At 44.8% G+C, this 15068-nt stretch overlaps 1 protein-coding gene across 2 annotated transcripts in view; it reads right to left on the reverse strand.

The window, feature by feature from the left end:
- Window positions 1–371: 371 nt before the first annotated feature.
- The window catches only part of LOC140385506 (NSFL1 cofactor p47-like), an 81501-nt gene continuing 66804 nt past the window's right edge, over window positions 372–15068 (reverse strand). For both annotated transcript variants that reach the window (XM_072467729.1, XM_072467730.1), the window contains exons 8-9: window positions 4431–4589; window positions 372–1902 (exon numbers count right to left, since the gene is read on the reverse strand). In XM_072467729.1, coding sequence (XP_072323830.1) covers window positions 1740–1902; window positions 4431–4589 — 322 coding nt within the window. In that variant the 3' untranslated portion in view covers window positions 372–1739. The remainder of the gene's footprint in view (window positions 1903–4430; window positions 4590–15068) is intronic.

The raw sequence follows: 15068 nt of genomic DNA on the forward strand, positions 1-15068 counted from the left end.
GACAATAAAATTTATTATTTTTATTATTATTATTATGAAGTTTGGAGTTTCATTAACAAGTTATAAAACACTAATTTTGTACGTCCTTCCTGAAACTTAAAGGAAAGGTTTTGGATGAAAATACAAAAGATTTAATAAAAGTCAAAGTCTCTTATCTACAGGCTTAAGTTTACGTATAATAGCCAAACATTGTAAAGTTTTCCTATACTTTTCAATTTAGTGAGAACTCACCCATTTCAAACATTACCAAGAAAGGACAAGACACATTTCTACCAACTAAAAAGATCTTGAATGCTTAGATATAGTTGTAAAACTTCTGTCATCCACACAGCCAACCAGCAGTAACATGAGATTCAGACCAGGCTACTCAATCAACGCTGAATAATATTCATTTTTCATAGTTTAAAATTATAGTGTTCAAAATGATGGCAAAGATTCAACTCAACATTTTAAATAGTTTTCTGAGAACATTTGTGGAAGAAAAGCACAGAATATTAAAAAAAAAGATTTTTCTGACATGGTATAGAAGTAAACAGAAGTTCTGTACAAAAAGAAAGCAGCATGTTGTCCCGTGTACATTCAATCCAATGAATAGTAGCAGAGACTAAAATGATAATAGAGACTAAAATGATAACTCTTCCCTGATGAAGCAGAATGGAACATATTTGTCTCACTTGCATTGATGTGACAGCCATTTCACAAAACTTGGTTGCTGTTTTGAACAAACAGAATGATTCTTGGTAGAAATCATTTTATGATAATTGTTCAACGGTTCCTCCCTCCCTTATATGTAATCAGCATAGTCCAGAACTGTAGCTTATTTTCCTACATGCCATAATTCATTGCCTACATAACCAGCTCTCAATATAAAAATAAAACAAAATAATCAATAACAATCTTTATACTATCAGTGATAACCACCTCATAACTCAAACTTTATCCATGGAATATATTTTTTTAAGAATAAGTGCATTCCAATTTTTTGAGATATCAAAGTAAACTTTTTAACTAGTTTCACAAACAGCTATAAAACATGCACTTTCTGCTGCAGCCACTCTCAAAGAATCTTTTAATTCAAGACATTTCAGACATGGCTGGTAATATTCATCTCAAGGAAACAGCTGGAAGTGGCAACTGAAGCAACATTCACTATAGCATACTTTTATGGAATACATTTCAAGGACATTTTATTCCACAATTGAGGTTACCAACAGTATATACATTTTCATTACTTTTTTACAGATCCCATAAAATGTCAATAATATATGCAATACTGGCATTCAACTACTATCATGCATAAATACAACACCTGCCCTTATTACAAAGTGCATTTTTCATTTCCGGATGGACAGCTTAAAATAAGTTTTGAAAAAGTTCAAGTGAGTCTAGCCCAAATAAAGTAGTGGTTCTTTAAACCAAGTTTCAAGATTATAACAGTCATCCAAAATCTCTACTTACTTTTGGAGCATGTTTCCAGTTACTGATATTACACAGGATTTCCTAATTGAGAAGTAGTAGACTTGTACATATTAACAGTTAATATTTAATGTACAGGTAAGTGTTCTGGTAAGCCTTCATAAGAGGGAGAGGTTAGCCTCCTCCTGCAGGTCCACAACACCTTTATTCCTCCTTCGAGTGCGAAGATAGTTTGGGGTGAAAGTCATAGCAATTTTACCACCTTTTGACACGCAGTTCAGATTCAGCATACTGAAAGATGTTAAGGCCCCAGAAAGATGAAGTTACTTCAGACGCTGAACAATGACCGCATTAAGTAATTTGGCCTCTTGCAAAGTCTGCTCTTCATCCGACAGTTCTTTATTTGGGAAAGTAGTCATCAATACAAAAGAGGAAGTAGCAAAGGTAGGACGATGTTGAATGATAAATTGACGAATATCACTAATTCTGTAAATAAAACAAAAATTTCTGATGAATGCACATTAAAGCCTCCTGACTGTGATTCAGAAACTCAAGAAGATTGAAAGAAAACAAATGTATCTTTGGCTTAAATATCCATTATACCACAGATGTTTGACATTGAGGGCAAAGCATCTGGAATAGGGATTATGCATAGTCTCTGTTCAACTCCAAGACATTGATCTGATTCTCCCAGGATATGGATGTTTTGGTTTCTTCTCCTTCGCCTTGTTGCTCTGCCACTCATTTACTGTCTTCATCCTTTGTTCTGTGCATCTTTTCCCAGTGATTTGGCTTTTACACACTGTGGTTTGATCAGAATACAGGACATTTCCATCTGTCTGTGAACTCATGTGGTTGTCCACAGCTCCTGCACATCTTTCTCTTTGCTGCACATTTTTTGTTTCTGTTTCATTGCATCAATCCTGCTGCCTTTTTTTTTTGAGTTAACTGATGGCTAGCCATTTGGACAGTCAATGTCTTCATCTATCTACATGCGACTTTATTTGTTCTCACAGGATCTAAGGCCTGCGATATTGTGAGCTTATCCTTTCCAGTCAAATCCTTTGTGTGTTTGGGTGTGCAGAATGTCAAATTAACCTGCCTCAGGCTTTGAAATTGACTTTGGATTTTAAAACTGTCATCCTCTCATCTTCTAGCTACTAATCAAATTTAACCCTTCCTTTCCTGCCCACGAAATGATGTAGCCGACTGTTTCTTTTGCTGATGCCTTTCAAAAAGCTATTTGAATGGCTTTCTGCATTTTGTTTTAATGTCTCAAATTCCTCCATGAATAATCAACTTCCCAATTAATTATGAGCTGCAGTTAAGCATCATTGTTGTGGCAGCAGTCATTTCGATTTTGCACAATGTGTTCAGGTTGTTTTTTCTTCCTGGCACTAATTTGTGTTCATTTTTCTCAATCAAATTCAACATTAAATCCGTTTAAAATTATTCACAGACAGCTGCTACCACCATGTTTGCAGGGTGTGGGTTCTAAATAACACATTTCTGGGTCACAGAGGCGGATGCTTATATAAATCAGCAGCTGCCGCCACTCGCGCGAGTTTGATGATGCAGGTGCCTGAAATCTGAAGTGTGCAGATTAGACCAGGTCGGAACATGGGTACCCTTTGGGAGAAGTAGAGTACCCCTTTGGATATGGTCCCAGAATACATTTGGAATAGGTCAGGTGCCCTTTGGAAGAGGCAAGGCATCTTTGAGATTATTAAAAGCATACATAATTCTATGTAAAATGCGCAGAAACTTAGTATTGAAGAACTATCAAAGCTGTCAAAGAACTAACTCATTGGAGCTGTCAAGGTGTTTAATGCTTTGGGGCTTTCATTCTTCTTTAAAAAGTGTGGCCTTTAAAAAAAACAGTGCATGATATTTCACCGTCTATGGGCTATCGTTATACGATTTATGCGACACGACTGATTTTACAACCTGATATTAACGCAGTGGGGTGCCTGTTAGGTATGCAGTTTGATTGGCAGCTCCATGTGGTTATCAAATAGAGATGTTTGCATAACAGATTAGTTGATATTTGTGGAGTTTAAAAAAAAAGTGATTCATCATGGCTCCTCAGGTTTGCCCAATGTTGATACAAGGCCAGTTAGCATGCTTAAGGTCAAAGGGTGGTGGGTGGGTATGGGTTGGTATGAGTTGACAAAATGGCTTAAAGGGCCATGGAGATGAGTGGAGGGAATGAGCCAAGGGACAAGGGTTATGGGTAGGTGAGCATAGGGTGGCACTGGGTCTATGAGGTGCATGAGGGTGTGACTAGAGCTATGTAGGCTGGTATTTGGGATATATGGAAGTGGGTAGGGGCATAGGTGGCATTGGGGGTAGAAAGATGAGGGGGTGGGTAGCTTTGCGAATGAGGGACCACGGGGGTGGGTGGGGAGTTTTGAGATGGCATGGAGAGTGTGTGGGCGTGAGAGCTGAAGGGATGTTTTATGCTTTGTTAACCTTTAAAATAACAAAGGGCAAGGGCAGCATGTGACATAGTGGTTAGCACTGGGACTACTGCACTGAGGACCCGGGTTTGAATCCCGGCCCTGTGGAGTTTGCACATTCTCCCCGTGTTTGCGTGGGTTTCACCCCTACAACCCAAAGATGTGCCGGTTCGATGGATTGGACACGCTAAATTGTCCCATAATTGGAAAAAAAAATAATTGGGTACACTTACATTTATAAAAAAATAAGTAAAATAACAAAGGCCCAGCACACGGACGCTGGCCGGAACACCGAGCAGACTCTGCACTTTTTCTGAGGTTGGCGGGCCCCACTTTAATGCATGCGCCTCCCACAATGAAAGTCCAACCTTCTGGCCCACTTTCTCCCTGGTCTGATTCGCATAGCCAGGAAATGTCCCAACTCCATGTTCCCAGTCTGCGAGTGAAAATCCAGGCTTAGCTATCACAGCTATCAGTATGGTTGTGGATGTACGTGAACACATGAAAAGGGGCACTGTGGTCACATCATAAAGTGAGAAACATATCAAATCTTACCGATGAGTTTGATTGAATTTCTGTACCAAACGACTTCCATCTGCTAGACGAATTTGAACATTGGTTGTTGGCTCAGAATCATTTACATCCACAAAATTAACAAAATATTTGAATTCTTCCTCAGGAGAAGATGGTGTGCTAACTATGGTTGGAGTTGGGCTATACAAAGGATAAAAGCAAAAAGAAAACGATGATAGCCAACAGTAGGCACTTTCTCATTGAGTTACAATTTGGGAAACAATACACTAAAAAAACGGTACATCTTTCATTCATTTAAAGTGCTTCAAATGCAGAAAAGATTATTCTTTAGATACCCAAGTCGAGGTCAATCTTATTTCAAATTGGGATCCCATCCACCAGCTTACATTCACTCTCTACACTACTAATGTACCATATCTGCAGGATTCCATCAATAAAATACACTGAAGAAACTCACCAAGACTTCTTCAAACGCATCTCCCAAATTCCTACCACCCAGAAGGACAAGGGAAGCAGACAGATTGAAACATCAGCACTTCCAAGTTACACTGTCCTGACTTGGAAATATATTGACAAAATTCTGGAACTATCTGACACCTTTGTGGCCGTACCTTTACCACATGGACTGCAACAGTTCAATAATATAATAATAATAATCGCTTATTATCACAAGTAGGCTTCAATGAAGTTACTGTGAAAAGCCCCTAGTCACCACATTCCGGCGCCTGTTCGGGGAGGCTGGTACGGGAACTGAACCTGCGCTGCTGGCCTTGTTCTGCATCACAAGTCAGCTGTTTAGCTCACTGTGCCAAACCGGCCCCATGCCAGTTCAAGCAATAGTGATTAGGGATGGTCAATAAATGTTGGCCTTGCTGACAACACCAACATTCCATGGATGAATCGATTAAATAACTACTGTTCAGGATAGTGTCTGCTATCACATCCACCAATGTTCCTTTTTGCTCGATGGTAGAAGCTATGAGATATCAACAAGTAGAACACTCTGGTTGGTAGTTTACCTTTTTCTGCAAAGGTTAAAACCGGTCTACTATGGCACCAAGAATGATAACAAAGGGTTGACCATTGGATCAAACTCAGAAAAGGCAATGTGAAAGGTACATCAGGTGGAATTATTCCATGCAAAAAGTGTTTAGAAATTACTGCCCAACAAGCTATCAAGGCTGATCACATCAGTAATTTTAAAAGGGCCTTCATTATCCAAATTAACTTGTAATCCAGATTTGACTCTTTATTTACAAATGTCAATCTTACATATCTTTCAAGGACAAGAAACTTAAGTAGGTCTGTTGTCAGAAGAGTAGTTGTAGGCATGCTGAGAACCAGCAATCACAAATGTGAACAGCGCCAGGGAGGCCCGGCCAACTACACCCACATGTTCTGGGCATGCCCCAGACCTGTTGGGTTCTGGATAGACTTCTCTGAAGCAATGTGCAAGGTTGTAGGGGTGAGGTTGGAGCCATGCCCGAAAGTTGCAGTCTTCAAGGTATCAAACCGGTAGGGAAGCCAATGCCCTTGCCTCCCAAATCACCCGCTGAAGAATCCTACTCGGCTGGCGAGGAGCGGCGTGACCCAAAGCTGCAGACTGGCTGGCTGACCTGTCGAAATTTCTCCACCTGGAGAAAGTCAAATTCACCATCCGGGGGTTGAAAGAGTACTTCTACAAGATGTGGAAGCCATTCACCAATTTGTTCCAGGACCTGTTTGACGCCAACACCCAATAGAGCAAAGGGGAGGGGGCCCCGCAGAAGGGCCAGTAAAGTGCCAAGAAATAAAGGGGGAGGGAAATGGAAACAGCCAGGGCAAATGACGGGGTGCTGAAAAACAAGGCTGCAGAGGAAGGACCCAACAGCAGGGTCAAAAGGTCCTAGGTCAGAGCGGGGGCAAGCACAGGCCGAATTAACCCTGTATGGGGAGAAGCAACCTCCCCCCACCGCCCCCCCCCCCGGCAAAGCCTGTAAATAAAACCGGCAAACGAGCCATGCCATTGCACGCCCAAAGGGGGGACGGAGGCGAGGTACCCCAGATGTAACGCCTCCTTCTCCCGTCTTTTCTTTTTGTTGGGATTGACGCATGTAAATGATTAAAACCCTGAAAATATGTAATATAGAGTATGACGCCAGGGAAATACTTAAATAGTGAAGATGGATGGGGGGGGACTGTTATTCCATATTGGTGTGGGAGGAGGGGCTATTCCTGTTCTGATGTGTTGATGCATGGTCATACTGTGAAAAGTTTTGTTTCTTGCATGCTGCACAAACAATGCATACCACACAAACAATGCATACCGTACATAGGGAAGGAAGGAGACTGCAGAATATAATGTTACAGTTATAGTAAGGTGTTGAGAAAAGATCAACTTAATATGAGGTAGGTCCATTCAAAAGTCTGATGGCAGTAGGGAAGAAGCTGTTCTTGAGTCGGTTGGTACGTGACTTCAAACTTTGGTATCTTTTTCCTGACAGAAGAAGGTAGAAGAGAGTATGTCCGGGGTGCGTGGGGTCCTTAATTATGCTGGCTGCCTTTCTGAGGCAGCGGGAATTATAGATAGAGTCAATGGATGGGAGGCTGGTTTGCATGATGGACTGGGCTACATTCACAACCCTTTGTAGATTCCTACGGTCTTGGGCAGAGCAGACTCCATACCAAGCTGTGATACAACCAGAAAGAATGCTTTGTATGGTGCAGCTGTTGAAGTTGGTGAGGGTCGTAGCTGACATGACAAATTTTCTTAGTCTTCTGAGAAAGTAGAGTCGTTGGTGGGCTATCTTAACTATAGTGTCGACATGGGGGGACCAGGACAGGCTGTTGGTGATCTGTACACCTAAAAACTTGAAACTCTCGACCCTTTCTACTTCGTTCCCATTGATGTAGACAGGAGCATGTTCTCCACTACGCTTTCTGAAGTCGATGACAATCTCCTTCATTTTGTTGACATTGAGGGAGATATTATTGTCATCGCACCAGTTCACCAGTCTCTATCTCATTCCTGTACTCTGTCTTGTCATTGTTTGAAATCCGACCCACTAAGGTGGTGTCATCAGCAAATTTGAAAATCGAGTTGGAGGGGAATTTGGCCATACAGTCATAGGTGTATTAGTAGGGGGCAGAGGACACAGCCTTGTGGGGCACCGGTATTGAGGATGATCGTGGAGTGTTGCTAACTTTTGGTTGGTTCACTTGGCTCTGTTTTATAACCTTTGCTCTCGAGTCACCAGGTATCTTTATACCGCCATGAGGTTCAAGTTCGAGTAATGACCAATAACTCAATACACCGATTAGTAAGATTTAAATCAAAGCACATTTATGATACACAGTAATTGCTACTCATGCACAAATTCTACGTCTAAGCTACTTCTACAACAGGCCTGTACTTAACTTCGGACTGGCCCACTAGGTCAGGGGAACAAATGGCCTTTCGTTCGGGTTTGGAGTCTGCGGGATTCGAAGTTGGTACGGATTGATAGCTAGGAGTGCCTATCTCGTAGCGAGCGTTGACTTAAGACTTACGATCTCTTGGCGGCAGTTGAACCGGTCACGGTCAATGTCGGTTCGCGTTGCTGGGTGACCCGGTCAAGAAGAACGATTTGCACTTGGGGGCTTAACTTTATAGTCCCCAGGGGCTTCCCGCCTTTCGGGGCGGACCCGGTACCTGGTTCTAGGTGATTGGACTTCGTTCCAATCGCTTGGTTCGATTTCTCCAATACTGGAGCGGTTCCCTGATCAATGAGCGGTCTTGAGGTGTCCGTTAATCTCTTTTGTGTTGGCTCCTGCTGGCGCCAGGGAGTCTGGCTTAGTTTTGTTTGTCCCAAATGTTGCCATTGTTCCCGGGGATTGCTTATTAGTATGTAGATGGTTGCTACATTATTATGCAGATGGCTGCTAGTATCGATGCTGTCTGGGCCTTTGCAGAGTTAAATATACAGCAAACTTGCACCTGCTGGTTTCTGCCTGTGTTGGCTGAATTTCCCTTCAGCCTTTGCCATTCGCCATTTTAAATCGGGACTTGACCAACTCAGGTGGCTACAATCCCTCCTTGTGATCCTAACGCGAAGCGTGAAGGATCACATAACTGCATTGCTTTCCATTCCCTGACCCGGCGAGCACTCTTCTGTGGCCTCTACACTGACCATAACTATGCAAGAAAATTTTAACTGACATTCTGAGGGGCGCTATGTCAAACAGGGACATGCATTACAAAATTAGAAAATGGGAACCTCTAACTATCCTTAATAAACTACACTCACTCAAATATTTCATCACACTAACTTCCTAATCCATACAAACAAAATCATAGCAGTTTTATACACATTTTCCTGGCTTGGCAGTCAAGGTCAGGATTGTACAATTGCTCATGAACATTTCTTTATTTACAACAAAACGCAAATGAATGTTCTTTATTATAGATCGCGGGTCTGGTCGTATCCAAAAATAGGGATCTTATTCTATATACCAGTCGATTTCGGCGTGAGAACAGCTGGTGAGTCAGTTTCAGCGGGAGCAGTGCGGAAGTGGTTGCTGGGAGGTAAGTCTGTCCTTTAAAAGCACTTGTCTTTGCAGGGGCAGGCCAGTCGATTTCGGCGGGAGAACAGCTGGTGAGTCAGTTTCAGCGGGAGCAGTGCGGAAGTGGTTGCTGGGAGGTAAGTCTGTCCTTTAAAAGCACTTGTCTCTGCAGGGGCAGGCCAGTCGATTTCGGCATGAGAACAGCTGGTGAGTCAGTTTCAGCGGGAGCAGTGCGGAAGTGGTTGCTGGGAGGTAAGTCTGTCCTTTAAAAGCACTTGTATTTGCAGGGGCAGGCCAGTCGATTTTGGCGGGAGTGGAGCTGGCTGGTTAGTCAATTTCAGCAGGAGCTGAGAATTTTTTTTTTAAAATTAGTGTTTTAGGCGGGAACAGGAAGTCGACCCGCGGACGTCTGGGAAGACCCTCACCAATAAATTCTGGTGGAGAGGAAACCCGAGACACTACACGTGTAGTGTCTCCCACCCGCCCTCCTCCTCTAACCTAATAATAAAACCCATTGGTCTGAGGTAGGTACCATATTTTATTTTATTATATTATTATTATTTTTTATAAAAAATTTAATTTAGTTGTTAGCCAGATCTTGGTAGAAAGTTGGAGGAATGGCAGGGAAGGGAGTGCAATGTTCCTCCTGCAGGATGTTTGAGGTGAGGGATGCAGTTAGTGTCCCTGCTGATTTTACCTGCAGGAAGTGCTGCCATCTCCAGCTCCTCCAAGACTGAGTTAGGGAACTGGAGCAGGAGTTGGAAGAACTTCGGATCATTCGGGAGGCAGAAGGGGTCATAGATAGCAGCTTCAGGGAATTAGTTACACCAAAGATTGGAGATAGGTGGGTAACTGTAAGAGGGACTGGGAAAAAGCAGTCAGTGCAGGGATCCCCTGCGGTCGTTCCCCTGAGAAACAAGTATACCGCTTTGGATACTTGTGGGGGGGACGACTTACCAGGGGTAAGCCATGGGGTACGGGCCTCTGGCACGGAGTCTGTCCCTGTTGCTCAGAAGGGAAGGGGGGAGAGGAGCAGAGCATTAGTAATTGGGGACTCTATAGTCAGGGGCACAGATAGGAGATTTTGTGGGAGCGTGAGAGACTCACGTTTGGTATGTTGCCTCCCAGGTGCAAGGGTACGTGATGTCGCGGATCGTGTTTTCCGGGTCCTTAGGGGGGAGGGGGAGCAGCCCCAAGTCGTGGTCCACATTGGCACTAACGACATAGGTAGGAAAGGGGACAAGGATGTCAGGCAGGCTTTCAGGGAGCTAGGATGGAAGCTCAGAACTAGAACAAACAGAGTTGTTATCTCTGGGTTGTTGCCCGTGCCACGTGATAGTGAGATGAGGAATAGGGAGAGAGAGCATTTAAACACGTGGCTACAGGGATGGTGCAGGCGGGAGGGATTCAGATTTCTGGATAACTGGGGCTCTTTCTGGGGAAGGTGGGACCTCTACAGACAGGATGGTCTACATCTGAACCTGAGGGGCACAAATATCCTGGGGGGGAGATTTGTTAGTGCTCTTTGGGGGGGTTTAAACTAATGCAGCAGGGGCATGGGAACCTGGATTGTAGTTTTAGGGTAAGGGAGAATGAGAGTATAGAGGTCAGGAGCACAGATTTGACGTCGCAGGAGGGGGCCAGTGTTCAGGTAGGTGGTTTGAAGTGTGTCTACTTCAATGCCAGGAGTATACAAAACAAGGTAGGGGAACTGGCAGCATGGGTTGGTACCTGGGACTTCGATGTTGTGGCCATTTTGGAGACATGGATAGAGCAGGGACAGGAATGGATGTTGCAGGTTCCGGGGTTTAGGTGTTTTAGTAAGCTCAGAGAAGGAGGCAAAAGAGGGGGAGGTGTGGCGCTGCAAGTCAAGAGCAGTATTACGGTGGCGGAGAGGATGCTAGATGGGGACTCTTCTTCCGAGGTAGTATGGGCTGAAGTTAGAAACAGGAAAGGAGAGGTCACCCTGTTGGGAGTTTGTTATAGGCCTCCTGATAGTTCTAGGGATATAGAGGAAAGGATAGCGAAGATGATTCTGGATAAGAGCGAAAGTAACAGGGTAGTTATTATGGGAGACTTTAACTTTCCAAATATTGACTGGAAAAGATATAGTTCGAGTACAATAGATGGGTCGTTCTTTGTACAGTGTGCGCAGGAGGGTTTCCTGAAACAATATGTTGACAGGCCAACAAGAGGCGAGGCCACGTTGGATTTGGTTTTGGGTAATGAACCAGGCCAGGTGTTGGATTTGGAGGTAGGAGAGCACTTTGGGGACAGTGACCACAATTCGGTGACGTTTACGTTAATGATGGAAAGGGATAAGTATACACCGCAGGGCAAGAGTTATAGCTGGGGGAAGGGCAATTATGATGCCATTAGACGTGACTTGGGGGGGATAAGGTGGAGAAGTAGGCTGCAAGTGTTGGACACACTGGATAAGTGGAGCTTGTTCAACGATCAGCTACTGCGTGTTCTTGATAAGTATGTACCGGTCAGGCAGGGAGGAAGGTGCCGAGCGAGGGAACCGTGGTTTACCAAAGAAGTGGAATCTCTTGTTAAGAGGAAGAAGGAGGCCTATGTGAAGATGAGGTGTGAAGTTTCGGTTGGGGCGATGGATAGTTACAAGGTAGCGAGGAAGGATCTAAAGAGAGAGCTAAGACGAGCAAGGAGGGGACATGAGAAGTATTTGGCAGGAAGGATCAAGGAAAACCCAAAAGCTTTCTATAGGTATGTCAGGAATAAGCGAATGACTAGGGAAAGAGTAGGACCAGTCAAGGACAGGGATGGGAAATTGTGTGTGGAGTCTGAAGAGATAGGCGAGATACTAAATGAATATTTTTCGTCAGTATTCACTCAGGAAAAAGATAATGCTGTGGAGGAGAATGCGGAGCCCCAGGCTAATAGAATAGATGGCATTGAGGTACGTAGGGAAGAGGTGTTGGCAATTCTGGACAGGCTGAAAATAGATAAGTCCCCGGGACCTGATGGGATTTATCCTAGGATTCTCTGGGAGGCCAGGGGAGAGATTGCTGGACCTTTGGCTTTGATTTTTATGTCATCATTGGCTACAGGAATAGTGCCAGAGGACTGGAGGACAGCAAATGTGGTCCCTTTGTTCAAAAAGGGGAGCAGAGACAACCCCGGCAACTATAGACCGGTGAGCCTCACGTCTGTAGTGGGTAAAGTCTTGGAGGGGATTATAAGAGACAAGATTTATAATCATCTAGATAGGAATAATATGATCAGGGATAGTCAGCATGGCTTTGTGAAGGGTAGGTCATGCCTCACAAACCTCATTGAGTTCTTTGAGAAGGTGACTGAACAGGTAGACGAGGGTAGAGCAGTTGATATGGTGTATATGGATTTCAGCAAAGCGTTTGATAAGGTTCCCCACGGTAGGCTATTGCAAAAAATATGGAGGCTGGGGATTGAGGGTGATTTAGAGATGTGGATCAGAAATTGGCTAGCTGAAAGAAGACAGAGGGTGGTGGTTGATGGGAAATGTTCAGAATGGAGTACAGTCACAAGTGGAGTACCACAAGGATCTGTTCTGGGGCCGTTGCTGTTTGTCATTTTTATCAATGACCTAGAGGAAGGCGCAGAAGGGTGGGTGAGTAAATTTGCAGACGATACTAAAGTAGGTGGTGTTGTCGATAGTGTGGAAGGATGTAGCAGGTTACAGAGGGATATAGATAAGCTGCAGAGCTGGGCTGAGAGGTGGCAAATGGAGTTTAATGTAGAGAAGTGTGAGGTGATTCACTTTGGAAGGAATAACAGGAATGCGGAATATTTGGCTAATGGTAAAGTTCTTGAAAGTGTGGATGAGCAGAGGGATCTAGGTGTCCATGTACATAGATCCCTGAAAGTTGCCACCCAGGTTGATAGGGTTGTGAAGAAGGCCTATGGAGTGTTGGCCTTTATTGGTAGAGGGATTGAGTTCTGGACTCGGGAGGTCATGTTGCAGCTGTACAGAACTCTGGTACGGCCGCATTTGGAGTATTGCGTACAGTTCTGGTCACCGCATTATAGGAAGGACGTGGAGGCTTTGGAGCGGGTGCAGAGGAGATTTACCAGGATGTTGCCTGGTATGGAGGGAAAATCTTATGAGGAAAGGCTGATGGACTTGAGGTTGTTTTCGTTGGAGAGAAGAAGGTTAAGAGGAGACTTAATAGAGGCATACAAAATGATCAGGGGGTTGGATAGGGTGGACAGTGAGAGCCTTCTCCCGCGGATGGATATGGCTGGCACGAGGGGACATAACTTTAAACTGAGGGGTAATAGATATAGGACAGAGGTCAGAGGTAGGTTCTTTACGCAAAGAGTAGTGAGGCCGTGGAATGCCCTACCTGCTACAGTAGTGAACTCGCCAACATTGAGGGCATTTAAAAGTTTATTGGATAAACATATGGATGATAAGGGCATAGTGTAGGTTAGATGGCTTGTTTCGGTGCAACATCGTGGGCCGAAGGGCCTGTACTGCGCTGTATTGTTCTATGTTCTATACCGGGGTGCGAGCGCGGTAGACTCTCCTTCTCCATTTCCTCAGACGAATAGTCTGCATGATGCAGCAGAGTATCGCCAATACCAATAGGGATTCGATCACGTAGGACAGGGAGTACCAGGTTATAAACCTGTCACACCAAGATGGTGTGGTGTCGCTGATGACTGGGCTCTGGGTACTGTGGGGAAGTGAATCATTAACGGCTGGGGGAGGAGAGGTCAGGGGACGCGTTCGCGCGCAACCAAATGTCCATTATAACGATGAGCCACGCAGAGGATGTCCTCATGGTTCTTCTTCTTTCACTTCTCTTCTCTTCTCCGGTCCTGGAGCTTCTGGAGTTCTGTGGGATCAAGCATAGTGTCTGTTACTATCTTGGTTTAATATCTCGTATGATATCCTGTCTGTCCTTTAGTGCCAATTACTCCCTTTATAATTGGTCGCTATGTGTGACTCCCTCATTTTTTCCCCAAAAACCGAATTTCAGGACAAGACGCACTTACAGATAATGAACAAGTGCGAGCCGTTTCGCAGACTGTGCGGTTTACCATCCCAATGTTTCAGGATGTAAATAGCAGAGGGTTGGCAACCTAAGGGTTACCTGAAACAAAACAAAACTTTTTGAACCAAATTTTCCGAAATGAGGTGCGTATGGGCCGCAACGGGTAAGAGTTGGATGGAGTCCCCGGGTGTGTGCCCTACCCGAGCGTAGCTGACCAGAGGGGGGTTCCCAGGCAGGGCGGGTCCCAAGCTGTTTCTCCACTGCCTGAGCAACCGACAAGAACGGGCAAGAAATAGTCATTGTGGGGGGTTGCCGTATTGGTTCCTTCCTCGAACCAGAAGGGCAGTAATGAACGGGGGTCTGTGTATCTGTCGACAGACGAGTTCCGCTGAACTGGCGTCTGGGACATTAACAAGTCTTTGTGGACAAATTCTCAGGAGGTTTCGGCCGAAAAGGCGTGGGGCCGTGGAAATTTTCTTTTTATCCCGGTCTGACATACAACATTTAACAAAACACTACAAACAACATAAAACATGCTGCAGGTTCCATCAGAAAGGACACCGTTTCTCCCAAGCGGTTCCTTTTAAAACATCATCTGGACACCTCAGTTATCGGTTGCGAACATGGTCGCAGAGGGGTTCTCGTTTTGGGAGTCAGACTCAAGATCGTCATCTTCTCCCGGATGCCAAACTCTCGAGTGTATCAGGGCTGATAGGGCTGCACGGTGTGATTTTGGATCGCTCTCGTCATTCCGGACTAGTCTGTACGAATTATCTCTGTGCCAGTAGGTGGTGTCTAGTTCTGTGGGGACGGAATCGGGCTCGTCATTGTAGGTCGGTGGTGGGGTTTGTTTGGGAAAGTGATCGTGAAGGGATCACTCGAATCGTGCACAGAACAGCTGGGTGTGGGTCCTGTTGCATGGGGATAGTAGGGAGGTGTGCTGTGGCTATTGTCCGAGTCACAGTCGATGCTGCTGCTGTCTGTGGGCGTTCCGGGGCGGAGTGTATATTTCGGGGGTGGAGTCGAGGTTGAGTCCGTGGCTGGGCTGGACGTGTTGGGGGATGGTAGGGTTACGCTGGCTGTGGGCGGGATGTGGTGTGCTGCTTCGAGCATGACGTGGTGTGCGTGGTTAGACTGT

This window comes from Scyliorhinus torazame, chromosome 11 (genome assembly GCF_047496885.1).
Source record: "Scyliorhinus torazame isolate Kashiwa2021f chromosome 11, sScyTor2.1, whole genome shotgun sequence".
Taxonomy (NCBI): domain Eukaryota; kingdom Metazoa; phylum Chordata; class Chondrichthyes; order Carcharhiniformes; family Scyliorhinidae; genus Scyliorhinus; species Scyliorhinus torazame.